This window comes from Carassius auratus, chromosome 32 (assembly GCF_003368295.1).
Source record: "Carassius auratus strain Wakin chromosome 32, ASM336829v1, whole genome shotgun sequence".
Taxonomy (NCBI): Eukaryota; Metazoa; Chordata; class Actinopteri; order Cypriniformes; family Cyprinidae; genus Carassius; species Carassius auratus.
Window position 1 is genome coordinate 30,590,778 of NC_039274.1, and position 27,791 is coordinate 30,618,568.

The 27,791-nt window shown below is 37.7% G+C and overlaps 1 protein-coding gene across 6 annotated transcripts in view; it reads right to left on the reverse strand.

Moving 5' to 3' along the window:
* Positions 1 to 27,791, reverse strand: part of LOC113052084 (exocyst complex component 6B-like) — an 84,915-nt gene that overhangs the window by 49,639 nt on the left and 7,485 nt on the right. For all 6 annotated transcript variants that reach the window (XR_003276979.1, XR_003276980.1, XM_026216400.1 and 3 more), the window contains exons 2-8: positions 21,173 to 21,338; positions 20,967 to 21,014; positions 20,777 to 20,867; positions 19,393 to 19,438; positions 17,165 to 17,369; positions 6,870 to 7,043; positions 4,422 to 4,490 (exon numbers count right to left, since the gene is read on the reverse strand). Coding sequence is in view for 4 of the 6 variants with exons in the window: in XM_026216400.1 (XP_026072185.1) it covers positions 4,422 to 4,490; positions 6,870 to 7,043; positions 17,165 to 17,369; positions 19,393 to 19,438; positions 20,777 to 20,867; positions 20,967 to 21,014; positions 21,173 to 21,338 (799 nt within the window). In the remaining 2 variants the exon portion in view is untranslated. The remainder of the gene's footprint in view (positions 1 to 4,421; positions 4,491 to 6,869; positions 7,044 to 17,164; positions 17,370 to 19,392; positions 19,439 to 20,776; positions 20,868 to 20,966; positions 21,015 to 21,172; positions 21,339 to 27,791) is intronic.

Below are 27,791 nucleotides of genomic sequence, written 5' to 3' on the forward strand. Positions count from 1 at the left end.
GATTTATGTTTTTTGTAATTATATGACATATCATAATTCCAGAGACATCGTCATTGAGTATTACATTGAGTATTACAGTGAATCTTCGGCAACCACAGCTGCTAAGTCTTTTACTAAACATTTTATGTAATATTTTTTACTTACTTTGCAATAGCATATTTTTAATCAGATGTAACTATTTTTTATTTTTATTTTTTTTCTAATTGACACCGAACAAAATGTCAAAGCTTTGCATCAGCCTTTATATCGGTGAGTTTAAGATGGCTAAAATGCTGTCTACGGAGGAATCGCGCACATGGTTTTTGAATAAAGCTGTAGTCTATTACAACAGTCTTCACTAAGGGCACAACAGTAATACGGAGTCTCTCAAGCGTTTAAACTAGTAATCATTTGGTTAACAAACCCAAACATAGTTAATCAAGACCATCCAAATGTAATGATGTGTGGGGAAGAATAGGGTTTGAGAAAAAAGAATTAAAGGAGAAAAAAAGTGGGCACAGAATTGGAAAAACATTATATATATTTTGAATGACTTCAGAACAACCTTAAACCTTTAATATCAGCTAGGATCGAACAGATATTCTGCTATGACCACAAAGGCTTTCACAGCACAATGAAAGGCTGAAGTCGAAACAAATCAGAGAGGAACAAAAGAAAGAACTTGCACAACACAAAATGCAGCATTTTCCTCACACAAAAAGAGCTGGGAAGTCAGATTCATTTTAGCCAGTTGGTTCATTCAACAACTTGTTAAAAAATTGACTCAATGATTCATAGCCATTCTATGGATGTTAAAGGATGTCATGTTATGTGCCAAGGGAATTTAACTGAGTGTGTCCATCCTGTTGGCTATTCAAGCTCTTCTGCGGTTACTAAGACTGAAAAGAGCAGGTCTACCAACTGCAGTCTAAAACAAGTTAATCGTGTCCAAACGCACCATCTCTTATAGATCTTCCTTAACCTAAACATTCAAAATCAAAAGGAGAACATTTCCAGCAACAACTAATCAAAGAAAGATCCTCACTAAAGTTCAGCTGAACTTCCCTTCACAATGGCCTATTGCCTCAGATCACCAGAGTTTCACTAATAAAGAAAGTAACAGATGAATTTTGGGTGTGGTTCTCTGGGTTCTCCTTCTCCAGGGCTTCCTGCTGTAACTGGCCTGTCACAACCAGCCTGTGTTTACACTGATCAGAACACAGACCAGAACTGTCAAAGAAACCGAGACACTGTTCAGACCTTACGTTCCATCAGAAGTAAAGAGGATGAGTTTGAGCTGGAAGAGGGTACAGGAGAGTAACATGGAATGTAACAGAACGGAATCTATCTTAGAAGTACTGTACATGTCCAGAAAATGGACTTGTGTGCAGCCTTGAAAACACTGATGTAGAAATTAAATAAATGCATCATGTTGTGAAATCAACCATCAATTCATTCTAATAAAATAATCATAAATGGACTATGTGAAAAAAAATAAAAATAAAATACGGATAGCAAACAGAGGTAAGAGAACAAACTGTGACCCCTCTGAGATCTCCATCAGCCTCTGATCTCTGATACAGTAGTGCCATTAAATCTCAGAGGCTGCACTTGAGGTCAGACTGGTTTAAAAGGAAAATGCCATTTCTGTTTGGCTGTTTTCTGGCAATGCAAAAACAATAAGCATTTATGGTAAGTGCAAGACCTTGTAACAGAGGGTCACACTTTTAACAACTCATGCTTCCTCTTTTCTCTGTTTTTTATTCTATCGCAATCCACTGTTCTCTAAATTCCACCACTCCAGAGGGATAATGTTTTTCCTCTGTCCGTTTGAACTTTATTATCTTCAGATTCATAAAAATGTCAAGTGTTTGATGGCAGGGTGAAGAAAAACTTAAAACACATTGTCTTCAATTTAAGTTTTCCTAGCCAAACTTGACCAAAGAACAGGCTGTACCCTCTAACTGGAACCCTGAACTCTTCCTTGTCCTGTTCTCTTTCTCCATCCTTATTCTTTCCATGCCTTGGCTTGACTTTAAAACCGGAGTTCAACTTCCTGTCCCTCCGCAGCAGCTCCACACTTACAGTTACAAGTGTACTCTCTCACACATATACACACACATGTACAAAAAAGGGCCAGGGACACCGTGGCAGGGTCACAACCCTCTGGTATGAAGGAAACCCAGGTAAACCCACTGAGTGTCTCCTGACGATTCCCAGCTCAGGCCATCTGGAGTGCAGCCAGTTCAGAAGTCAGAGCAGACCCAAAAAAAGGGCCATTGTACATGAACAGAACCAAGGTCATGAACAATTTCTGTATTTCAAGTTCATTGCATATTGTCATTTCTCCCACAGGGAGAAACATAGTAACAAACAAACTAAACATAGTATCTCCGACAGCATCATAATTCAAGAAATAAGTACACATCTAGCAATAGCAACAATAGTGACAGCACAGTGCAATAGACAAATCTATGCAGTTCTGTCAAACGTTAAACAAGAATAATGTGTCTGCAAATGTTGCAATGAGGTAAACCTTGGAGTGTATTAATAAACATTAAATATTAGTCCTTAAAAAGAGCAGTGTGATAACAAACATTAAATTGTAGTTCTTAGAGTAGAATAGTGCATAGTATGTTTGGAGGGAAAGTTAACATGGCATTCAGAGTCCATTATTGGGCCCACAAGAGGCAAGCGATAAAAGATGAGGGCACTGGTCAACCACGGATGTTAAGTGAGGAAAGAAACGGTTTTTCAGTCTTGTAGTTCGTGCTCGAACACTTCAGAGTCTTCTTCCAGATAGGAGTAGGCAGAACAGTTCAGCAGTGGGGTGAGTCCTTCATAATGCTGGTTGCTCTCTTAAGGAGCCGCACCTTGTAAAGGTCCTCCATAGATGGAGACTGGATGCAATGATGTTCTGAGCAGTCTTCACCACCCTGTGTAAAGCCTGCAAACCAGACTGTGATGTTACTGCTCAGGATGCTCTCCACTACACACCTATAGAAGTTGATCAAGATGATGCTGCTCATGCCAGTTTTTAATTCTTCTCAGGAAGTGTAATCATTGTTGGGCTTTCTTCACCAAGGAAGTAATGTTCTTGTTCGATGTGAAATCATCTATTATTTGAGCACCGTGAAGCTTGAATCTTCCAACTATTTCCACTTGAATACGGACTCGTTTGTCTATTTGACTCTTTCCCTCACTCTGCCTTCTCACTCTTTACAGTAACAAGTAGCCGTGTTTACCTGAAGTTTGTTACAATTTTCAGGAGTGATGTCACACTAAGACAGATCTCCATATAAACATACAACAGCCTCAACAACTTCCTTCCTGTGGGGGCGTTCAGGACAATGAATATACAGTAAATTGGAAGAAGTATCTGCCATATGTGCATTCAAACACGGGCGTTCATGAGTGTGTGCTCACCGTTTAAACAAAAAAGTCCTTCGGGGATATACAAAGTGCAATTCTGATTGTTTTTGTAAAAGTAAACAGCGTGATTTCCCAGGGACTGAGGTGAATCAAGGGTCACCAAGGAAAGAAAACTTGAACATCCCTTCTTAAAAAGAAACATCAATTTGCTTATTTTATATTAAAGAAAGTTTGCTATCTTTCCTATAATCTCAAAAGTGTTATTATTTGTCCCTTCTATGACTCCCTGATCACTTTTAAACTGTCCTTTACATGTACTATCCTCTGCATTCTCAGATGTCTCCTAGATCTGGTCTCCAGAAATGCCCCAGCATGCCATCCTCATAAGTTTCTATTACAAAGTCTATTGTAGTAATGGCAGTCCGTCTGCGCACACTTGAAATTTACAGGCTGGAGGGTCATAAAAGTGATATTCCACTCAAACCATTAAAGTCATCATGAGGAGCTGTCAGCACGTGCACTCCAAAAACAAACATGAGTGTACCCGCGTAAAAAAAAAAAAAAGAAGAAAAAAACAGACATACCCACCCGAGTAGACCTAGAGCCAATTCTTGGTTGTATTTTGAGGCATACTACAAAAGCAAACAGTTTAAAGACTCTTGACTCCATTGCTGCAAGTTAATAGGTAATAAATTAACATTGATGCATTTAACAAATGTTTTTCATTACTTGTGGCTGCGCCAAATGCAATATTTGTTTGTGTAGGAAACTTTCCAGGGTACTTTTGGGTGGAGAACATGCTAGTGGTAAACTAAGGAGCGGTTTTCACTGGCAAATTTCAGCAACATCATCAACAAACAACTAGTGCTAGCTGCTTAGATTTAAAGTAATTCGTTCACACAAGCTCATATTTTCATGAACAGTTTCTGAAAACACACAAGACATTCTCTCTCTGAAAACCAGAAACAGAGTGCAGGTAATACGTGTAAGTGTGAGGGCCAACACAGAGATCATATTCTGATCAGACAAGTCAAACCTGAAAAAAAATAGATCGCAAACAAGACACTCACCAATGCAGTGTAGATGTGTAAACAGCGATACACAGGAGAGAAGTCCACCAAGTCCTGCGCACCAGGAATCTGTAACACAGTACGAGTCAATGAGAGACACATCACTTGTATGAGCAGCACTAACAATGGAAATCGCTAGAAACAATATTAAAAGTTATTTTTCACCTAGAATCTATTTTGAATTCAAATCTCATCCAATTAAATGCAGTGCATAATAGCTTTTACCAGAATTAACTGGTCACAAAATAAGTTTCCCATCTTTTAACATCTCTTTGACCTGAGCCACCCTTGAACTTACCGGTATGGAAAGAATCTTTTTCTAAAAGTAAGCCAAAAAAAATGGACAACTAAACAATGCCAGCTTTGATCTGGTGCCTACAAAACGGCAACTAGGGACATACAAAACCAACTATGTTGTGGCACCACCAACAATAACACGGAGAGAATGTGGAAAAAAACAATTCATTCTTAATGCACCACTGGGACAGCGCTGGAAATGTCTGCCCGGTTCAGGGACGGCATATTCACATTAACATGCTCCCCTAGAAACAATTTACAGACAGGACAAAGGGACGCAAGGGGACATGTTCAGGTGGCATGGGGTCATTAAATGGGCACTGATCGGCATCTCTAGATACAACCCATTTCTCAGTAAGCCCCTTAGCGCAGATATTCGAGCAGATTAAAGGCTGGCAAAAGCAGGAGCCAGAAGAGGAAAACACGATGACGCACAGGCTGTTTGAAGCTTGGAGGGAAGAGAAGGGGTAAAGGTCAAACGAGAGGACAAAAATCATTAACCTTACCAGGGTCACTTAAAGGTAAGGTTTTCACTTTTTGTGGAACTCATCAAAATCTTGAGAGCTGATCAAATAGGTTTCAAAATGGTATTCGGTTAGTAAACACTGTTGCTACATCATGGAATTAGGTAAGGTGTTAGGTAAAGATGGCAACATTAGACAACAAACTAATCATTTATTCAGCTAAAATATTCTTATCTGCTTTGGTACAAAAGTGTCTGCTTCATGTAACAATGCAAACAGAAAACAAAAGGTCCATCACCAATGCTTTGGCACAAACAACTAGTGCCAATCTTGTGTTGCTTCGGTTTGACCAAATTAAAACACCATGTCAAAAAAGAGAAGAAGCCACGCAACACAAACACCACATATCGGAGCACATCAAAATAAACTCATTGTAAGCTAAACAATGAACACTGACTGAAAGAGTCTTGACTGCATCAATTTAATTTGTCTCTGAGGATCTAAGAGAGACCAGGAATCACCCTTTCACTCTGTGCCAGTGCCAGGAGCTACAGATGGGGAGCACGTCTTGCATGCTTCAGACGTCTCAAATTGCTGCCTCAGAGGTGCGGGGCAGCCCTAATGACTGCAGAGCTGAGGTGCTCCATTAAGAAAGGGAGGGGATCCTGGACTGGGCAGGCAGCCCAACACCAAGTCCATGGGGATATTAGAGTAAAGGAGGAGAAAGGTACTGCTACAAAGAGACAGAAGCAGACAGAGGGACTAGGACTGGGTATTCATCAATATTCACAAATAGTTCCATGTATATATATATATATATATATATATATATATATTAAAAAAAAGCTTTTCATGACTTGACTAATGTGGATGGACACTGTAATAAAATACTGTGTTTTGCAGATCTATGTCGATTCTTCAGAAGAGGACTGATGTATCAGACAGAGCTGAATAAATCTGATGTACTTTCTGAGTGATTCATTCACATTTAACTCAAAATTAACCAGGGATGATTACTGTGTACTTGAGGATATTTGTTCATTTGACAGCACGTAGTTAAAGAAACATGTTATGAGTTTTGGATTTGGAGATACACCGGTCATCTGGCCATCAATTGGAAGTGATTGGCGAACGGCTAGTTTTTTTTTTTTTTTTAGTTTTTTTTGGCCAAACTTGGATTTGGAATTGGATTTGAACACAACATGCATTTAAATGATGTCCAAAAATGTTTTTTGAGTGGAAATATTACAAAGTCTGCAAACACAATGTTACACAGAAATGAGGGCACAATAAAGGCAGATATATAAAAAAAAATGGCAGTCAGTATCAGAATAAGATCATTTACCGGTTAAAAATCAGCAAGTAGAACTGGCCATGAAATATCATTATTGGTGCATCCCTATCTGGCATATAAAAAAAATGGCATCTCAAAAAGCACAAAAAAAATTCCTCACTAAGAGGAATCAGAAAAAAGAATTGTTATATTCCTTATGATTCCCATCTCTACGAAGAAAGAAAAAGAGAACAACACCCATAAACACACATTAATAATATTCTTTTTTTCATTTTCTGATTTCATAAATTGCCTGTGCACAAAATAGACTAAAAACTCAGATAAAACTCAAAAATCAGTTGAAATGCTTAATAGTTTTATTGTTACTGCAGAGATTAATCTTTCCTCTCTCACCTCATTTTCCTCTTCATCCTCCACATCCAGTATCCCAGAGTCCTTTTCTGAAAAGGGGTTGCTTTCCTTTCTGTCCACCTCTGTGCCTGAACACACTTCCTTTCGTATCCTCCGTCCACTTGCCGACCGCTGTTGTGACGTCACAGCATTGTCACGAGCGATCTGCACCTGTGCCTGGAAAATGAGACAAAAATATGAGTTTGAAATTTTTTTTTTCTGGTTGTCCAATATTACATATCTGTGAGTGGCAAAATTATGTGAATAGGATTAGCAGTTAATTTCAGAGTCCACCAGTTCAGAGGACTTCAGCAAAAGAGTTGTTGTTGCTCATCAGGCTGGAAATTTTTACAAAACCATCTTTATAGAGCTTGGACCGTCAGAGAGATTGTGTACAAATGAAGGAGAATTAGGACCATTGTTATCCTGCCCAGAAGTGGTTGACCAACAAAGATCACTCCAAAAGCAAGACATGTAAAAGTCTGTGAGCTTGCAAAGGACCTCAGGGTCTATGTAAGTTACTTCAAAGTAACTAAAGGCCTTTCTCACATTGACTGATGTTAATGTTCATGAGTCCATCATCAGAAGAACACTCAGTTCAAGGTGAAAGCCACAGCTCTCCAAAAAGAACATTGCTGCAAGTCTGCAGTTTGGTAAAGATCTTTTGGACAAGCCAGAGGAGAAATGTTTTGCGGATGCATGAAACCAAAATATAACTTTTTGGTTTAAATAAGAAAAGATATGTTTGGAGAAAGGAAAACACTGCATTCCAGCATAAGAACCATGTAACGCAGTTTGTAAAATGGGAAGGAGGAGGCGGGAACCGGCGGACATTTAAATAAAACTTTAATGATAAAATAAACAAAACAGCATGACAGCCCCTCACGGACGACTGCCGCGCACAAACAAAAGCCAAAACGCAAAATAAAATCCAGGCCTGGTCCTCTCTCGTCCTTCACTGTCATAACTCCTCCTCTTTGCCCTTCCGGAGCTCCTTCGTGGGACTCGAGACCGGTGAGTGGAGCAGGGGTCACTCATTTCCAATCACTCCACTGGCCTTGCTCCATTCCCACGGCTCTCGGCCCCGTCCCACTAGTCACAAACCCATCTGTGAAACATGGTGGTGCTAGTATCATGATTTGGGCTTGTTTTGTTGCATTTGTGCTGGGACAGCTTGACATCATTGACGGAACAATGAATTCTGAATTATACAAGCAAATTCTAAAATGAAAATGTCAGGACATCTGTCTCAGAACTGAATCTCAAGAGAAAATGGGTCATGCAGCAAGACAACGACCCCAAGAACACAAGTCGTTTTTTCCAAAGAATAGTTAAAGAACAACAAAATGAATGTACTGGAATGGCCAAGTCAAAGTCTGGACCTTAATCCAATTGAAATGTTGTAGAAGGACCTGATGCAAACGGTTCATAGGAAGAAGCCCAGCACAGAGTTGAAGCGGTTCAGAGGAATGGGCTAGAATTCCTACAAGCAGTTGTGCATGACTGATCAAAAGTTACAAGAAATGTTTATCTCCATTTATTGTTGCAAAAGTGGGTCAGACCAATTACTGAAGATTTGAATGCTTTGTCATTTACTTATTGAGAAAAATGATCCAGTGTTACATGTGTCAAAGTATATATTTTTGTCTCATTTTTTTAACTGGATTCTCTGTCAATTTAGAGGGCTTGCATGAAAATCTGATGATCTTTTGGGTCATATTTATGCAGGAATAAAGAACATTATGAAGGGTTCACAAACTTTCAAGCAGCACTAAATATAAAAAAAAACACAATTCCTCATTATAATACTCATTCCTGTAAACAACTTTAAAGTGGAAACAATACTTACACAATCACACAAGAATGAAATATTATATAATATCAATCCAGTAAACCATGGGAAAAAAATAACTTTACCTTTTACTTTTCACTACCTGCACAATCCCACATGCACTCAAGAAGAACAAAGTCTGAGATTATGTAGATCATTTCCTTAGTACAACATTCCAAGTCAATAGCGATATTGTGCTACATACTTACAAAGCACGTCTTTCCCATTAGTGGCAACAAAGGGAGAGGCAACTGTGAATAAGGAATTCCCATATGCAAAACGTGAGAGTACAAATGAGTTTTCCCTCAATAGAAAACTTACGTCTGACGTCATGACTAAGGTCAATGCTCACGCAACTTTCTCCTTACAAACCCCTCAAATTATTTGGTGAGGAGCAAGATTCGGGCTTGGAGGGCTCTTGAATCAAAAAAGGGCCTCTTTATAGAAAAAGTGAATGGAGAGGAAACTTCAGCACCATGAGAACAAGCATCGACAATAGGATGCAAAAAGGAGTCAAGACAATACTGTTTATTCTGATTATTCTTCTTGAGACCGAGAAGGACTTAATGCACTAATTGGACTACATAAAGATTGAGTATTGTCATTGTATAAATTTTACTACATTTATTTCTTTAGACATGTCTGAAGTTGTAGTCCTCTTCTAATCTCGAGTAGAGGCATGTGCGTCATAGCGAGGGTGTGACGGATGGTGGCACATGAAGAGACCTTTGAAACTCAGAATTCCTTCCTGTTAAGAGCATCAGAATTAAAGGGCTTCATTACAGGAAGAGTTGTGAACATTTCAACTGAACGTTCATGTCCATTATTGTTCATACATGTCACGTATTTCAATGTTTTGGTTTGTAAGGTGTTGTCCAGAGGTGGTCCTGATCTTCTCGTAAAAGAACATAAATCACTTTTTTTCCCAATAACTCTACATTCTACTTTTAAACCATGAATGCAGCCTGTTCCAGTGCAGCTGTCTATTGTGTGTCACTGGCTGTTGTGTTCTATTCATCTGCTTTGGTACCCTCATCTTAATTAGAAGCATTTGCGTCAGAGCAATGGGGTATGGGATTGCAAACAAAAAGAAAGAAACAAACACTGCAAATATTCTTTCCCTTCAGAACTTATACATTTCAAAATGAAAGACATATTAGTTAGTCACAGCTGCAATTGCAGGATTTAAACAAAAATTTAACTTAGTAAATGCAGTGATTGAAAATTCCATATGAGAGAAGACTGTTACTTCTGAAAAATTAAATGTGCATCAAGAAAAAAACAAAAACATTATTTGTTAAGATGTTATGTGATCTGTTGCACAGAACTTATGATAACAACCAATGTATTTTTCTATGAGCAATGATAACAACTGATGTATTTTTCTATGAACAATGATAACAGCCATTGTATTTTTCTATGAGCAATGATAACAACCAATGTATTTTTCTATGAGCAATGATAACAACTGATGTATTTTTCTATGAACAATGATAACAACCAATGTATTTATGAGTCCGCTAATTAGCGAGTGAAACCTTACCTAGCTTGTTTGGTAGCTTGTTTAATACCATAGCTTGTTGGATAGTAAATCACCCACTACAACCAACACAGTTATAAGTCTATATTTGAACTGATATTATGCTAATATTGTAGATCTACCATTGTGTTGGGTTTTTGCTCCGTATGATTTTGAATGGCAGATCTGTGGGAATGCTGCAGTTGAATACAAGAGACATACTCTGTACCTGTCAAAAAAAATAATACTATGTGGAGGATGCAAAATAATTTAATAATTATACAATGACCATCAACTTAAATATTATCAACTTACTCAACTTTAAGTACAACAAGTCCCCATAGTAAGGCAATTTAGCCTTAAGGCAAAACATCTTTGTCCCCTTCAAAAATTTACCCCCACCCAACTGATAAATTGAATTTACGCCCATAGATTTTTCTAATGTATAAACCTTTCAAGACAGACCTAGCATGAGCTTTGAGGATAAGTGATGATATAAATGTCTGAAGAAACTTCAGTTTCATTCTGCTGCAAACTGCAACTTCCCTGAAGCACTGCAAAATACGTACAAATCTCATACAAATTATATATCTGCATTTAATTTTTATACCGTGTATTTTTACCACAATTACTGTTTGCATATGACAAGACAAAGACAAATTTCCATATCAGTGGAAAATAAAGTTTAACCAATCCATCAATTAACCTCAAGCTAGTGATGCACCAGCATTTCAGCAATGGAAAATATTTGGCTGAAGGTTCAAAAAGAAAATAATATAAAAAAATATTTGAAAGAATTTTAAGTTTCAGCCAAAATAGTCAGTTAATTCTCCTAAACAATGAGGACAAACATTTCAAGCTCAATTTTCCAATAAACCCAAATTTAATTAGCCACTCTTTATTTTGGGGTTAAGCAAAATGAAAAATTCATGGGCTGTACAGTCTAAAAGATTGTACATAAAGATGTTAAGTACAGTCCTTTAGAGAAACACCATGTGAACTACTGCTAAATGGGTTAGTTTTTGCTTGAGGTGAAGATTTCCAAATAAGCAGATAAAAAGCAGAAGACAAAGTTACTATTATAGGAGTCAAGGAGTTAGAGGAAACATTTGTTATTTAAGTGTTCAGATGTGTTCCTACAGATTTAAAACACAGAGTAAAACAAAACAAAACTGGAATAGAAATGGGCTGGAAGTGACTAAAAAAAACAAAAGGGACATGGGGGAAAAGATTCAAAAGAAAATGAATATTCTATAACAATTTTTGACTAACCACTTCTATATACACTCACATAGTCCACACACATACTCAAGACACTCAACAGCTTACAATAGAGCCATTATTACAGCACTGGATCTCCCAATATATTTATTTTCAGATAATTTGTTAGTGGAATTAAAACAAATCACAGGCTCAGAGAATGGGCCTAATTTCCAGTGGAATAGGAACCAGTCTGCAAGTCTGGATCACAGAGCCCCTTGAAAAACAGCCTTCTGTTATTAGTGGTTTGCTTGCGCTTACTCGCTCCTCTGGAGTTGAGGATGGAAGAATAGAGCAGGGAGAAGGGAAGGAGAGACATACAAAGCTCAAGAGAAGCCATCTCTGCTGTGGAAAGGGAAGTGGATACACCTGAGGTTAAGGGTTTACCCTTGAATAAACGATTTATTGCCCAAAGGTATTTGGTGGTAGTAGTGATTCCATCGATCTTGTGACATCAGCCTAAAGAACGTGGAAACTTCAAGTATTTCTCCACACTACACTAACAATGTGTGACCTTAATATGTGGTGATGGATGGGCAAAAATGACTAAGAAGTGGACAAACACAAAGAGTCCAAAAAGAAAAAGAAAAAGTAAAACCCCTGAAGAGATGAGAAATATAAATGATGTGAGGAAAGGCGCTCTGTTCTTCATCAGTCAGCAAAGAGCAACAGATCCATTCTTCTCCAGCTTCTACAGTCAGAATGTCTCCTAACGTCACTCCACCACAAATCCACTGGAGCAGAAACCCACAAAAAAGGAAAAAGAGCGACAGGCACCCTCCTGTATTTAACAGCAGAAACCACTACTAAAGCTGCAAATAGGCCACAATGAGTGCCAACATGTAAGCAGAGCAGCCACATCTGTTTGCGAGGAGAAGTCACAGGTCAAAACCAGGAGCCAGCGTCTGTGTCAGCAATCAAGCATAAGAGAGCGTTACAGATTGATTCTTAGGAGTTAACAGAAAGCTTGTGCAAGGTGACATTAGAGCTTGATTTATCGTTCACTTGGTTTACTTTTGAGGAACAACTCCATAGCTTTGCTCTAATCAGCACGTGCCGGGTTACAGCCAAAACACACACACACACACACGAATGCGCGCCAAGAAGGCAAATCTTACAGGACTAAAAGACATACAAGAAAACAAACTTTAATAGGAGGAATGTGAGGCTTTGGCAAGTGCCACTTTGTTCAAAGGTTACTGGAGTCTGAATTTTGGTTTAGCTCTACACCAACATTCCACTTCTGCGGGAGATATTACAGAGCAGCAGAGACATCTGGAATGACCTCTGCTGCCACCTACTGGATGCAAGTGGAACCACTAAATTGAGTGCCTTGGCTGCTGGGGAAAAAAAAAATATGAGTTGATATCAAATAAAGAGTATTCTGCTGGTTTACATGCCAAGAAATAAGAGTAAAAAATGTGTACATTTTCTGAAGAATAGAAAGTGATGTAAAACTCCATGACACATTGCTATGCTGTTGTTACTGTCTTTTGGGCAGGTTACTTAAAAACAATCTCAAAGTCACTATAATATGCTTATACCTAAAATAGAATTTAGTTAAAGATTCAAATAAATATTGTTCTTTTGAACTCTTTTATTCAAAGAAACCTGAAATCTCAAATGTCAAAAATAACTAGAAATGTTACTTGAGCACCAAATGATGGATTATGTGACAATCAAGACTGGAGTTATATATTAATCTATATTAAAATAGAAATTATTTTAAGTTGTAAAAATATTATTACACAATTTAAATGTTTTTACTTTTTGCAGCCTTGGTCAGCATAAGATTTTTTTTATTTTTTATTCTTACCAACTTTTTGCTAACCTCAAACTTTTGAACTGGAAAAAACAACCTAATTTCATATTTGGGAATGATAAGAAATGTATAAGCACTACTAAACTAATAGCTACCTAATAGGTGTCAATCAACATGCAGACTGAAACTGGAAGTTTTCAACCAAAGCAGATAATTGAATTCCCACCGAGTAATCCACCGAAACACACATCCCTTCTCTCTTTTGTTAGAAGATAAACCTGGGAATACAAAATCAGACTCCAATGGAGAACGTTTAATTCAAAATGTATGTTCCCAAAAGTGAGTCGCTGAATCAGTGCCCTGAATCAAGGATCATCTCAGAGACTCGAGCAGTAGCTGAAGCCCAAGTCAGACATGGATCATATCAGTGTGAGCAGAATTTGGGTCAAATGGAAGTCCATGAGGAGATATGATGACGAACGCTGCGGTGGGAGGAAGAACAGTTAACCACATTTTAAACCCGAACAGCCGTGCATGGTTAGGAGGATGATGTTGGCACAAGTATGGGTGCACATTTGCCTGGGTGGTTGCACACGCTGCAAATAACGTGGTTCAAGAGTTTGAAAACCGTTCAGTGCAATTAGCTGTTCTACGCCAGAGGCAACTGGAAGGGTAGAACGGGCACCAAAATCACATGGACAACTGTGTTTCATTATCTGTTTGGCAATCTCATCCACCTTACATCCAACCAATATCACACTCTGAGATTAATCCTTACAGATTATGGGAAAGTTTAAAATGCCACAAGAATTTATTTGCGCATCTGCACGGCTCTCTGTGGGGCTGTGTTGCAGTCAATAGAAAATGTATAAAAATAAAAAAGTACTCCATCTTGTGCAATCTACCCTTCACCCCATTACATGATTCCCTTCTTTCTACTTCCTTAATCCCTTCAATAAATCCCAATACTGAACACAGATGAGCCACTACACCAGGTCTCAAACTCCAGTTACTTAAGAGGCCAGTGTGAAACATTGCAATAAATACAAGAGTCTTTACTATCTGAACCTGAACTTCATTCACTAAAGTTTGAAAGCCTGGGGTCAGTAAGATTTTATTCAGCATGGGTGCATTAAACGAATGAGAAGTGACAGTAAATACTGCTACAAAATATGTATTTTCCCATAGTGAGACGGTGAGACGTGTTTCTTTAGCACCAAATCAGCATATCAAAATGATTCCTGGAGCCTGCTGAAAATTCAGCTTTGCTGGAAGGATTAAATCAAATGACTAAACATATTTAAAAAAACATATATTTTAGGGTCAATCACTGTGTGGAATTCACTATCCCGAAGATATACTGTAGGAGTAAATTAGCCAACAACAGGGTGATTTGAAAATGCTACTGTCATCTTCAAAAAGTGTACCACTTCTTATATATTCCTGTTTTAGGCCTGTAATAAGGCATGTTGAAATAATATAAACTCAGCTACCATCCAGATTGGACCAGAGTGCAGGCTGATGAGGAGAGAGGAAAAAGGGACAAAGTGGAACGAAAGGCTGGCCCGGGGCGACTGGAAGCAGACCAGCAACAGAACAAACGACTATCTCTCATTACAACTCATGGTGTCCACATGCATTTGCTCATAAACGCGAATGCATTAAAACATCTACCTCAGTCCTGCCTACCTGGATGAATGCACCTATTGTTTTATTCTCCAACTTGCCCTCTTCTTCAACATCATCAGAGACAAAATTTGCTTGCCAGAAACCGGTCTTGGGGAAGCTACTCTGAAACTCTAGCTTTCCAAGCCACACACCACTCATAATTTAAAGTGATTAAAGTACGGTGAAGCTTCTACTGAGGGGGAAAAAAGTAAGTTACAAAAGAAAAATTGCTCAGAAAGCATTAAACTACATAGGGATAACATAGTCTTTAAATACAAAACTACATTGTTTTATAATTACTTGTTTTACTGAAGCAGTGTGTGTATATATATATATATATATATATATATATATATATATATATATATATATATATATATTATAGACTTAATTGAACAGAACAAAATAGAGTGCAACTTATAGTATTTAGCTGGAAACCTAGGCAGAATTCAACTAATAAAAATGTTGTTAAGTTCCTATTCTGCACAGGGACTCACAATTTGCAATGCTTCATATAAGACATAAGACCGTTTAGGAGAGCTTCTCAGTTTGCTTGTCTGTAAACCGCATGCACAATAAACTGTGAAATAAAAACCAGCCATGTGGTTTTTCATTGCGTTACACCTGGAAAAGCTACGCTGTTTGGGGGGAATAAAGGAGACCCAACTTCAACTACTGAAAAGTGTCATTTAGAAGTAGCACTACTTTTGTGTTCTTGAAAGTACTGGGGTATAACTAAGAAAAAAATATTTTCAAACAGTGAAAGGAGAACATGTTATAGCACAGCATCTTTCGCACACACACTTTCCTGGCTTTGGTCTTTCTCGGGGAGGAATATTTGAACTCTTCGTGACATCTTTTTTGCTACTTTAACTCCCCAGTGTTTCATAATTAGATTTAGCAACTGATCCATACTGAGAGGAACTGGTAGCGATTAGAAGAAGATCATGCTGAAGAAGATGTGACCGTGGCGACTGTCGGTGCAAAATTAGCATTGACAAAGATGTTTCTGAGTGGTTTTAACAAAGTGCCTATAGCAGTGCTTCTGTACTATCAATATTTAAAAGTTTCACAACTTTTGTTTCTATTTTTACTTACAATTTCTGCCTGACAAAATAGAAATTAGTTAAAAAATTAAATGTATACAAATGTCCATGGAATAAAAACATTTTCTTAATTTATATCACTTTTCTAGGTCTAGAAATCAAGACTGTTTTCTAGGTTTTTCTAGACCGTTAGAATCCTGGATCTTCAATGAAAAAGTGAATTAAAATATCTTGATTCTTTAGGTGGTTTCGCTTATTTTATTGCTTGTTTTGTCTTATTTTAAATCATTTTTAAAGTTATTTCAAGGAACCTGTTGGAGGTGTGCGCTGAGGCCCACTTCTCTGATATTTTGGTACCAATTTGGTACTATTTTGGATATTTTTGCCCATTTTAACCACCTGCAAAAAAAAAAAGTCATTGCTTAAAAAAAATTTTTGTTCACCTCCTCTCAGTAAGCTACAAGATTTCAAGTATGAGTCATGTCTGTAAGACAAACAGCACAGGATGAGTTACATGACAAAATTTCAATACTTATAGATACGGAAATGCCCCTAACTTGTGCAATAGTGACACCTGCCTTGGAAACCACCACCAATGGAGCTTTCACACAATACCATCTATCATGATTAGTTTTATTCCTCTGTGAAAACGGACAAGGAAGAAAGACAAGAAAGATATGTTAAAGAGAGTGGGAAAAGCAAGGCCAGACTTTTTATGGTGCTTGAGAGATCTTAATGTCTATTTGGTGTTTCATAATCTGATGCAGTCCTCACCCCATCTTGGTCTAATAACTGTTAAAGAAAGCAGAGAACTTTTCTGCATTCCAATGAACAATCCACTCAATTTCTCTCATATGTGCTCCCTGGGTCTTCTCTGTGTCTCTGTGCACTGTCCTTGAAGTAGTGTCCATACAGTGTTCCACGATTCCTCTGGAATAAACTAAATCGACCTGAAACGATCTTTGATTCAGAACAGATTGGTAGCTCTTTTTCCTCCAGACTAGATGATAAGATGGTCAGAAATAAGATGAAATGAAAAATGGGGGAAACCAATGAACTCCTGAAGAACAAGGACAGAGTCCTCAAGTTGAAACCCAGCTGATGTAGATGTGAGCATACGAGGCAGCTGTCAAAGAATAGTTCTGATCCACCTCCAGGCATTACTCCAACATGAGCACTCACTCTCTCTAACACACACAAGCACACACACACCTGTTTCATGGCAGTCTCTCCGATTTTATCCGAATGTTTGCGGATGCTCTCCAGGAAGTCTTTGAGGTCAGACATGGAGACGTCTCTGATGAGTGTGCGCAGGCGTGAGATATTCTCTGCCATGATGGCGCTGAAACGATACGATCCCGCTTGAGGCAAACAGCTCTCCTCCAGCTGTTCCAGGGTTCGTAGTGCTGGATAGTATCTGGGGGAGAACACAGCAGGCTCAGAAATGATTGAATAGATCTGCTTCCCACTATTAATGACCAACAATAAGGATTTTCAATGGCCAAAAAGCAACACCTTTTTTTATCGGACAAAAATATTTTATATGAAGAAATGTTTAATTACATAAATAATATTATGTAATGCTGCATTTTCATATACATACATTAAATATTTTGTAATACTTTTTAAATGTTATTTCAATATTTTTATACTTGGTATTTTTATTGTTTTGCATATCTATTTGAAAATATATAATTTTTATATTCAATATTTTATTTGTTCTACAATGGTATTATTAATGCTGAGGTTTCCAAGATTATTGCAATTTACTCTTGCAATTTCTAAAATTTCTTTTTCAGCCATTTATAGATCATTTTAACTGTGACACTAAAAATCAAGTTAATTACATTACAATAATCCAATACACATACTGTACATGACCAATAAATATAAGACTGCACTGGAGGGCAAATGACAGTCATGTAAACTGACCAAAAACTCTCTCCAGGCCATAATTATTGTGGAGTCTTGCACATGCAGTACATGTTTGTAACCTTTGGTTAAAGACTTAGATCTCAGCATGATAACAATTTAAGCTAATCAAGATGATCTCAGAGATGAGCTATTCTCATCTCACACATGCACACACACACACACACACACACACTCAGCATCACAGTCACACAACATTACACAGCAGACCCGACACTGGGGAGAGAGTCTCTCTTGGCCGACCCTGCCGCTACCTCCAAGCTAATGGCAAAACCAAGCACACGAGAGAGACCGAGAAACACAGAGCGCAGAGATAAATAAAAACCAAAATGGATGGAAAAGTTGCAGGCCGATGCTGATGCTCAGGTCACACGGAGGACACAAGAAGACAGTAAAATCAATGCAGTGCCAACTTTGGTAGACTAGCTTTTACAGAAGTTTTTACAATTTTGATTTGCGAGGGACCCCTTTTTAAAACATAAAAGAAACAATATATTATTTTTATGTATTAAAACACCTACTTCTATTTTCTAAGAAGAATGCAACATTTTTATAAATTTAGCATCGAGTTCATAAAAAATGTATGTATTGTAGCCATTTATTCATTTTATCTGGAAAAGATTCTGTATTACATGTATCTTTTTTGACCCACTTTTAAAGTGATTTAAATTAAATTTATTCTTACAGTTAACTTTAAACATTCCTATTCTTTAGTGTAAAATGTTATTTTCTCTCTCACACATTAACAGATGGCCCCTGAGAGTTGCAAAATGCTTGTATATGAGAGCTGAGTGCTCATGAGGATGTAGGTTAAAATCCTGTATCATCTCCACCCAGTTCCCCCTTTCACTCCCTCCACCCTCCTGTCAGATGTCTACTGTCCTTAAAAAAAAAAAAACTAAAAACTAAGAACAAAAAAAAAAATGTATAAGAAAGTGAAAGTGAAATACAGCCAAGTATGGTGACCCATATTCAGAATTCATGTTCTGCATTTAACCCATCCAAAGTGCACACACACACACAGCAGTGAACACACACACACACCATGAACACACGTAGCAGTGGGCACTAATTTTTTATGCTGCAGCGCCCGGGGGGCACCTGGGAGTTCAGTTCCACCTCAGTCTAGTATTTAAGGTGGAGAGAGTTCTGTACATTCACTCCCCCAACCTAAGATTCCTGCCGGCCCGAGACTCGAACTCACAACCTTTGGATTACAAGTCTGAATCTCTAACCATGCTGCTTTAGACTACTTCAGTCACATCAGACTGGATGAGATAATCCAGTGGTCCAGTGATCTACGGTCTGTTTAAATCATCAGCACCTCGCTCTCTCTTTCCCAGCTGGGAATGTCCTGCTCTCAAATATACTTCAAATAAAAGGTGTTAAAATATTTGGGCCCTGAACTGCACTTGTGTGTTCAAGTTCAACCTAGATAAGTTTATCTCTAGTGCCACCTAGTGCTCATCTGCAGCATACACAAAAAGGCACGTGCACAGATGTCATACCGTTTGGCCTTCATCTGCTCCTGCAGTTTGCTGTACATCTCCAGCACTGCAAGAAACAAAAATACATGTGGAATTATGGAAAAACACTCAAGAGCACAGCATGAGACAGTTCCAAAGTCAGTAGGATGTTTTAAAGTCTCCTATGCTCACCAAGGCTTTACATTGGATCTTTTTTTTTATTATTATTAATTTGTTCATGAATTTTCAGCAGCCATTAATCCAGTCTTTAGTGTCACATGATCCTTCAGAAATCATTCTAATATGCTGTTTTGGTGTTTAACAAACATGTATTCTTAAAGGGGTCATATGATGCAATTTAAATTTGTCCTTTCTCTTTGGAGTGTTACAAGCTCTTGGTGCATGAAGATCTGTATTTTGCAAAGACTGAAGTCTCCAATATTAGAGTCAACCACTCCTACCTAAAACGGCTCGGTCTAACACACCCCCACATCTACTTCACGATGTGGGAAGATTTGCACAACGCCGCCCAAATGTTCATGCCAAGAAAGGCTGCGTAACTTTTATTCTCGCTGTAGTATTGTTGTTGTTTTATTTTGAAAGTGAAACTACTTTGTTTGCCTTCCAAAAGCCATCCGCTTCTTCATGCCTATAGCTGATCCATGCTGGTCGCTGAGGAAATACATCAGCTTCACGCAGTGGATCGCCGGATTGGCTTTCAACATGGACGAAGGGTGGACTAGAATGCCGGTTGTTCTCACTCAGTCTGTAAGTACATTTCTTTTTATATTCAAAGAATTTAACACTGATGATTCAAACTCGAGTTTTGAGCAGTGTAGCGTACAGCTTGTTGTTTATTGTTTCTCCGATCACTAATGCAGACATGGTTTTATGTTTTTTTGTATATATCCATTTGGATTAATGATTACTATAAGTATAACCATATTTTTACTATAAATACAATAGTTAAGCTTTGTTTAGTATAGCAAAATCATGGTTAATTTGTAGTTACCTGGGTTCAACTATTAAAACCAGGTTTGTTTTTTTTATTTGTAGTAAAACCACATGTAAAAGGAACATATTTAATTAAAACATTATGTAATTGAGTGCAGAAATAAAGGTGACTAATCTCACCTGACGCTGATATTACAGTAGCTAATCTTAAAATCTTACACGATCCGGCTTTCGATTTCATTTTCTTGTATGCGCACAGTAATAAGAGTAGTTCACATCAGCCAAAACGCAAGGAAATGTGTTGTGAATAAAACACTGTTGTCAATCACAGACATTCGCATTCAAACGGGCTTTGATTTCTCAGAAGATCACAGAGTTTTTGCAAAAAACAGCAATTGATCTGGAATAATTACAGAGGTTGTGTGAGGGAAAACTCAGACTGGATTAAAATCCCAAAGTATGATTTTTGTACCTGGTAAGCAGTGTGTGAGTTTGTCAACGGTAGTGGCGATATTCCTCTGCTGCAGACGGCACTGTCTCAGCTCATCCATTGATGTCAGGAGCTACAGGAGAGGCATCCACCAATTTTAATGTTATTGACATGTTAAAATATTTGTTTTTAAATGTTAAAAGTTCTGAATCAAAGGCTAAATTTAGCACACCTCCTTGCCATCATTTTGGAGCTTCTGATTGGTCTCAGTCACCTGACACTGAAGAAGACAAAATGAACAATTATCCAGGATTGATCAAAACAGAAATAATAGAAGTCAAAACTTTTTTTAGTTTGATATGGATGCTTTTTTTTTTTTCTTCTCTCTGGTTTTATAGGCTTTTCTCAAACCCTTTTTTTTATAGGCTTTTTCTGCACCTTGAGTTTCTGGGCTTCTCCGCGCACTTTGAGCAGCTCAGTGATGGAGTCCACAAAGCCCTGGAAGTGATGGTTGCACATCTTCTCAATTTCACGGTCATGATTGCGGATCCGCCCCTCCAGTTTATCCATGAAGAGTCCATGTTCCTGTCCATCATAAACAGACCTTTCCAGGCAAAAAAGGCGAACATAAAAATGTCAAAATTACTATATATGAAAAAAATATATATACACGTAGTCTATATTACATTACATGTATGCTACACACAGCATAATATATTATTACTGATTGTTTACACACATAAACGAATAACTGAAAAGATTAGCAACAGATATATGAAGCACCTAGTTGCTTAATTAATTGTTTTGAAATTATCTAATATAAGTGACTTTATAAATGAGATGAAAGAGTGAGTAAATGCAAATTAAGTCTTCTGTCATTGACCCTTGCTGTTTACCGCTAGATGGCAGTAGAAGATATGAAATAACCACTCCTCAAGAAGCTCAGAACTTTAAATTAATTCAAGAATACATATATTTTTTCAGACCAAACACAGCAAAATACACTCAGAATATGTCAAACTATTACCTAAACTATTTAAATATTACAAACTATTTGGTGCATAGCAACCAGTTTCCAGAACAAGATACAACAGAACAAAATTCAATTCAATTCGATTCTATAGTGTTCTTCTCAATGCAGAATTTCAAAGATGAAAACCAATGGTGAAAATGGACTAAATAAATGCAGGTTTGAGGTGAATCAGGACTTCGAGGGGGAGTCCGTCCCTCTAAGAGATAATAAAGAGATATTAAACCCTCTTGATAGAGGTTGTCATATGAAAACGAACCATGATTAACATAACACAGTGAGGAGGACACATTCAGTAAAATACAGACTAATTCAGGACACAAACACACCAGCACATGGCTTCACAGCTTTCCTGTGGCTCAGGAAATGTCCTCCTTCCATTAGCACAGTCTTGATGACACTGATGGCTTCCTCCACAAACACGCACACAGTAAACAGACGACCAATCTAGGGCTGCAAGCACTTCCAAACTTGAATTTCGCAACTTGAATTTTTTTATATCAAGAAGATGATGCTGGAAAGAAAAAGGAGTCCTGTATGGGGGGGGGGGTACTGGAATAGACGAGTGAGCAGACATGCTCCAATTAGTCATGAAATGCCTAAAATAGTCTATACTGACCAAAACAACTATTTAAAGTTGGCATAAAACAGAAACTACGTTCTCAAATGAGGAAACAAAAAAATCTCTGGCATGACTTTATTTTTCCCATCGTTTGGATTCTTGGATTGTTGAATTGCCAATTGAACAACATTATCAATGGCAAAAAAAAAAAAAAAAATGTAATAAATAATGCCTGTTAATAAAGATTTTTATAAAAGATACCCACTAAACATTTGGGAAGTAAGGGTCATCTTCAATAATCTGTGTTGCACAACTCCCCAAGATTCAAGTACAGAGATGGGGACAAAAAGCTGAACAAATCATAAAGAGCCCAGCTGCAGCGGTCCAGCTGTGTGAGATCTGGCTCAAGAACATTTCTCAGGCCAGTTATTTGAACAAAAAAATTATAATAAGCACGAGGCATCATTGTCCAGACTCTTCCTTAAAGATCATCAAATTTAAAAAGTCACAACAGTTTCTTTGCATTAAGAATATCTCCCTACTGACGGTATTAATATAATGATTTTACCCATTCCACAGCATGGGTAAGCCATAAAACAACCTTACAACTACTATTGGGAAACAGGGTGACGTTCCGAAAAAACTGAAATATGATACCCTCCTTGAGGAAAAACTGGAGCCTGTTATTTTCCCAACACTCACTGGTAGAGAAATAATGGACACATGACACAGAGAGACGTTTCCACTTGAACACGTCAAACACATTCTTTAACATTTAAAAAATGTCGCTTTTTTAATTGCACATGAGAACATTCAAACATGCCTGTCACCAAACTGAAAGAGAATCCAGAAATGTGTTGTACCAAACCAAATCAATGGACCATTACTCGACAATTACTGTGCTTTTCTGCTCGAAAACGAACACCAAGAGTGTCATAAAATGAACAACTGAAGGCCATCTGTGTCTCCATTCCTACAAAAACAGAGCTGAAAAACTCAGCTTTGCCACCAAAGGCATAACATTAAATATAAATAAATAAATAAAAACAGCTATTTGCATTTTGTATGATTTTATCCAATATTACCGTGAGATTATATACTGGATCTATCTGAACAAATGCAGCCTAATTCATTCGGTCTAGAAATGCCAACATTGTTCTGAGCTGCGTATGTGTGTCTTATTCACAACATTTCCTCTGCAAACTGTCATCACCCTCAACTAACTAACTTAAGGAAAACCTATGCTTATGTGTGCTACGATGTCATATCCTGTTGGCTGACTGAAATCTAGAGATAGCTCAATGGCAGCTGGGAAACAGAATGGATCGGAAATGGAGCAGAGGATCTAAACTTAAGCCGCGTTTCCACCGCAGGAACTTTACCCAGGAACTAGGGACTTTGGCCTGGTACTCGGTGTGTTTCCACCACAGGAACCAGGAACTAAATAAAGTTCCGGGTAAAAAAATGCCCCTCAGAAAGTCCCTGTTGGCGAGGTGGTACTTTTTCAAAGTTCCGGAACTTTCGGGGGCGGGACTTTGGCGCTAAACATCCTGATTGGTTAAGTTCACGCAGCATTGGTTGGATTCAACCACCATTTATTTGGATCAACATTTTCAAAATATTACTGTTATTGTGTCATGAAATGTAATTTTAAAAGTATTTCAGGCGAGAATGTAGTTGTTTAAAACTCAAATCTGTTGTTTATTTATAAAGACAGCGCCTATTTAAAAATGTGTTTCGCCGATCTCGGAGACGGTGAGCTCCACGCAATCAGCGAGAGCTCAGTGATCATCTATCCGACCAGAAGCAGCCTCACTTTGGATAGACCTTCTGATATGTGCTTCTGGCTCTGATGTCTCTTTAGTGGTTAAACATTAAATATAATTCAGCTGCGGGGTAAATCTGACAGGTTTTCTTTGGTCTGTATTCAATTTATCTATATGTTAAAATGAAAATAAAAAAGGCAAATTTATATAATATTTTGTTTCGTTGTAATGGCTGCATATACACATATCCCTGAACTAAGTACATTTCTGCAGCTGTTATTATGCTTAAATGAAAACCAAAGGAGGCAGTGGTATTTGATATCCTATTTAGTTTTATTTTAAATATACAGAGAGGAAAATTACAGGATTTGCGTCGTCACGGACATCACACTCCCGAGTCGAATGCACTAAGTCTGAACTACCAAGGATGCACTTCCAAAATCAGCGTACTTTTTTTTTTAATCAGTGGTACTTCGTATTGAGAAATGCGCAGACCTACATCACCAGTCTAGTTGCCTAATCTTCCCGGTACTTTACACCGCGGTGGAAACGCAGAAAGCAACAGGTCTGGAGGGAAAAAAGTTCCTGGGAAAAAAGGTTCCTGCTACAAATGTTCCGGGTAATTTAGGTGGAAACGCGGCATTAGAAACCTGACAAACACACATCAGCACCTCATACTGACAAAAGCACTGCACTTTTCTGTCTATGATGTCATAGCACACCCGATCTGTACTTTTATCTCTTCAAACTTACTGTACCAGGTACAGTGGGGCTCAATAGTTTGGGCACCCCTTGCAGAATCTGTGAAAATGTGAATAATTTTCAAAAAGTAAGAGAGATGTTTCCTTCTGGAGTATCAGTGGATGTTTGAACCTTTTTTAATAATTGTGTTTGAGTACCTCAGTTGTCCTCGATGTGAAAATATGCATCTCAAAATCATAAAGTCACTGCTGGAAAGGGTTCAGATATGCAAAGATGCTGGAAAACTGAAGAATCTGCAGGACCTTAAAGATTTTTCTGAAGAACAGTTCTCAGTTTAACTGTTCAGAACAAACAAGGAACTCATGCACAACCATCACAAAACAGAAAGACAATCAAGGATCATCAGGTAACAGAGCACAGTATTAAGAACCAAGGGTTCCCAAACTTTTGAGTGGGATTATTTGAAGAATTTCAGCAATTTTTTTGTCTTGTGGACTAAAATGTTAATATCTTTTATGTACAATATCTTACTCAGGACAGTACTAAATAAAGAATAACATGCATTTAGTATGATCTCTTTTTTTTATTATTATTCACATTTTCACAGATTCTGCAAGGAGTGGCCAAAACTTTCGAGCCCCACTGTAGTTCAACAGAGGTACATATTTACAAATAAACAACTACCTACTCTTCTACCTATAAATAAACATGAAGTAACGATTACAAAAGTTTTTGATATGGTACCAAATCAGGTACTGAACCGTGGAATTTTACTGGTATCGGTGCCAACCACTGAAACTTCGGTACTGTGACTACATTAACCAAATTAAAAAAATATAGCCATATACTATAAATGGGAACAAATGCTGAATTGATTTTGAAATAATATCAATTTGGCAGAACATTCTGTGAGCCAAGCCCCCTGACTACGACTGCAACAACTTATCAATAGAATTGATAATCAATGGTAAAACTACAAAAAAAAAGGAAATCAATGTGTAGTTATTGCATAAATCGTGGATATATTGCAGCACAACATTGCTTTTTACAACATATTTGCTTTAGAGATAAGCTGCATTTCATGAGGTTTCTGCATGCTGATGCATTACAGGCAGTGAAAGCAAACACTGTCCTGAACAAAGTTTGGCCCCCAGGTTCTGCTTTATTGACCCTGGATTAGATCCTTCTCTGATGGCAAGGGCTGACCTCCATCTGGAGCTTCTGAGGTAACGTTAGAAGCTCTAAAAGAGGAAATATTCGTATGCAGTAAGCTGACTAAACACTGAAATATGATCACAGTTTAACACAGGGAAGAGTTCATAACTCTCAGCTCACAGTCTCATCTCTTGAGTACTCAAATAACCTTTATAAATATATAAAGTTAATCAACAAAGCACCTAATAATAAAATTCTGGCATGACCATTTCTATTATACTAACACTGCTGTGTTGTTCAAATAGGAGGGCAATGATCCTGTTCACGTGATTATTAGCTGTAAGAAAACAGCAAGGCACAAGATCCTCAACTTCTCTTCTGAATCACTAGAATCAGCACAAAACAAGTTGATGGTGCTGTTCAGCCAAGACAAATGCTATTGCAGTGTGATCGTAGAAGATGGTAATTGAATGATTAATTAAAATTTTGTTGAGTTGTCACCAAGATAATAAGATTGATTGATCTTGAACTGTCACCAAGATAGCTGGCTGACAGATGAGGTTCTGTGCATTGGCAAAAATGACTTTCGACAGTAAGAATGTGTCCAATCAGTAATGTTCTGCATAACATTAGAATTCTGCATAAGAGAATGCTTTCATAAACATCTACTGACCCCAAAATTGTGACTGGTAGTGTATGAAACTATTTTGCCAAATACTCTTTGGTTCTAGCAACAGCACAGATAAGACAGAACACAGACGGATTGGAAACATACTAAAACAGAGGCATGTACCAGGAACGGCATGGCACAGAAAAACCTTAGGTCTTGTGGGAGGTGGCAGGGTCGGAGTAAAAAAAAAAGAAGACAGAGGTAGCAGAAGTCACCCTAGAAACTGTAAATTCCTCTGTGGGCCTAAATGCAGAAATAGTGAGGGCAGAGACAGGCCATGGTGTAACAGCTGGAGAGTAAGAAACTAATAAACCTTCATACTAAGACTGATACATGTAGCAGCGCAATGCCAGAAGTAAACAACTGAGCAACACAGAATGTTGCCCAACTTCTAATTCAAACAATACAGATTTTCCAAGTACTTCTTGCAGCAAAGCACAAAATATCAATCTTAAAAAAAATATATATATATATTATATATTAGGGGTGCTACGATCACGATCAATTAATTTTCAGCGTTTTTTGGCGCATCTTCTGAGTTAACAATGGCTCTGTGTAGTAACAGCTGCTCTATGTGAAATCACGCACCTGATGGAATTACCAGCTGATTAGAGAACCGGCTTTACTGACGAGATGCGCATTAACGATCGGCCGATCGTGATCGGAGCACCCCTAATATATATATATATATATATATATATATATATATATATATATATATATATATATATATATATATATATATATATATATATATATATATATATATATATATATATATATATAACTCCGTTCTATTTAAAGGGTTCTTGAACTGAGACATCAAAAATACAATGATGTTTTGACACATAAGAGGTCATTGTACTTTAAGCCCGATATTGTAATTTATTCCCGATATTCCCCTCCCAAGAGTTGAAAAAAAAAAATTTGCAAAGATTCTCCTTATGCTTTGCTGCAACCAGATTTTAGGGCTGCTTCGATCACGATCGGCCACGTTCATTTTCAGAGTTTATTTGCGCATCTTCTCAGTTAACTACGGCTCTGTGTCTCTCTCAACTATTTTAAAGTTCAAAAACTGTTTAACTGGATACTTGCCAAGACAGGCATTGACATAATTGTGTATGTATTTTAACATTTTAGTACAGTTTGCCACTCATTTTGGTGTATGTGCT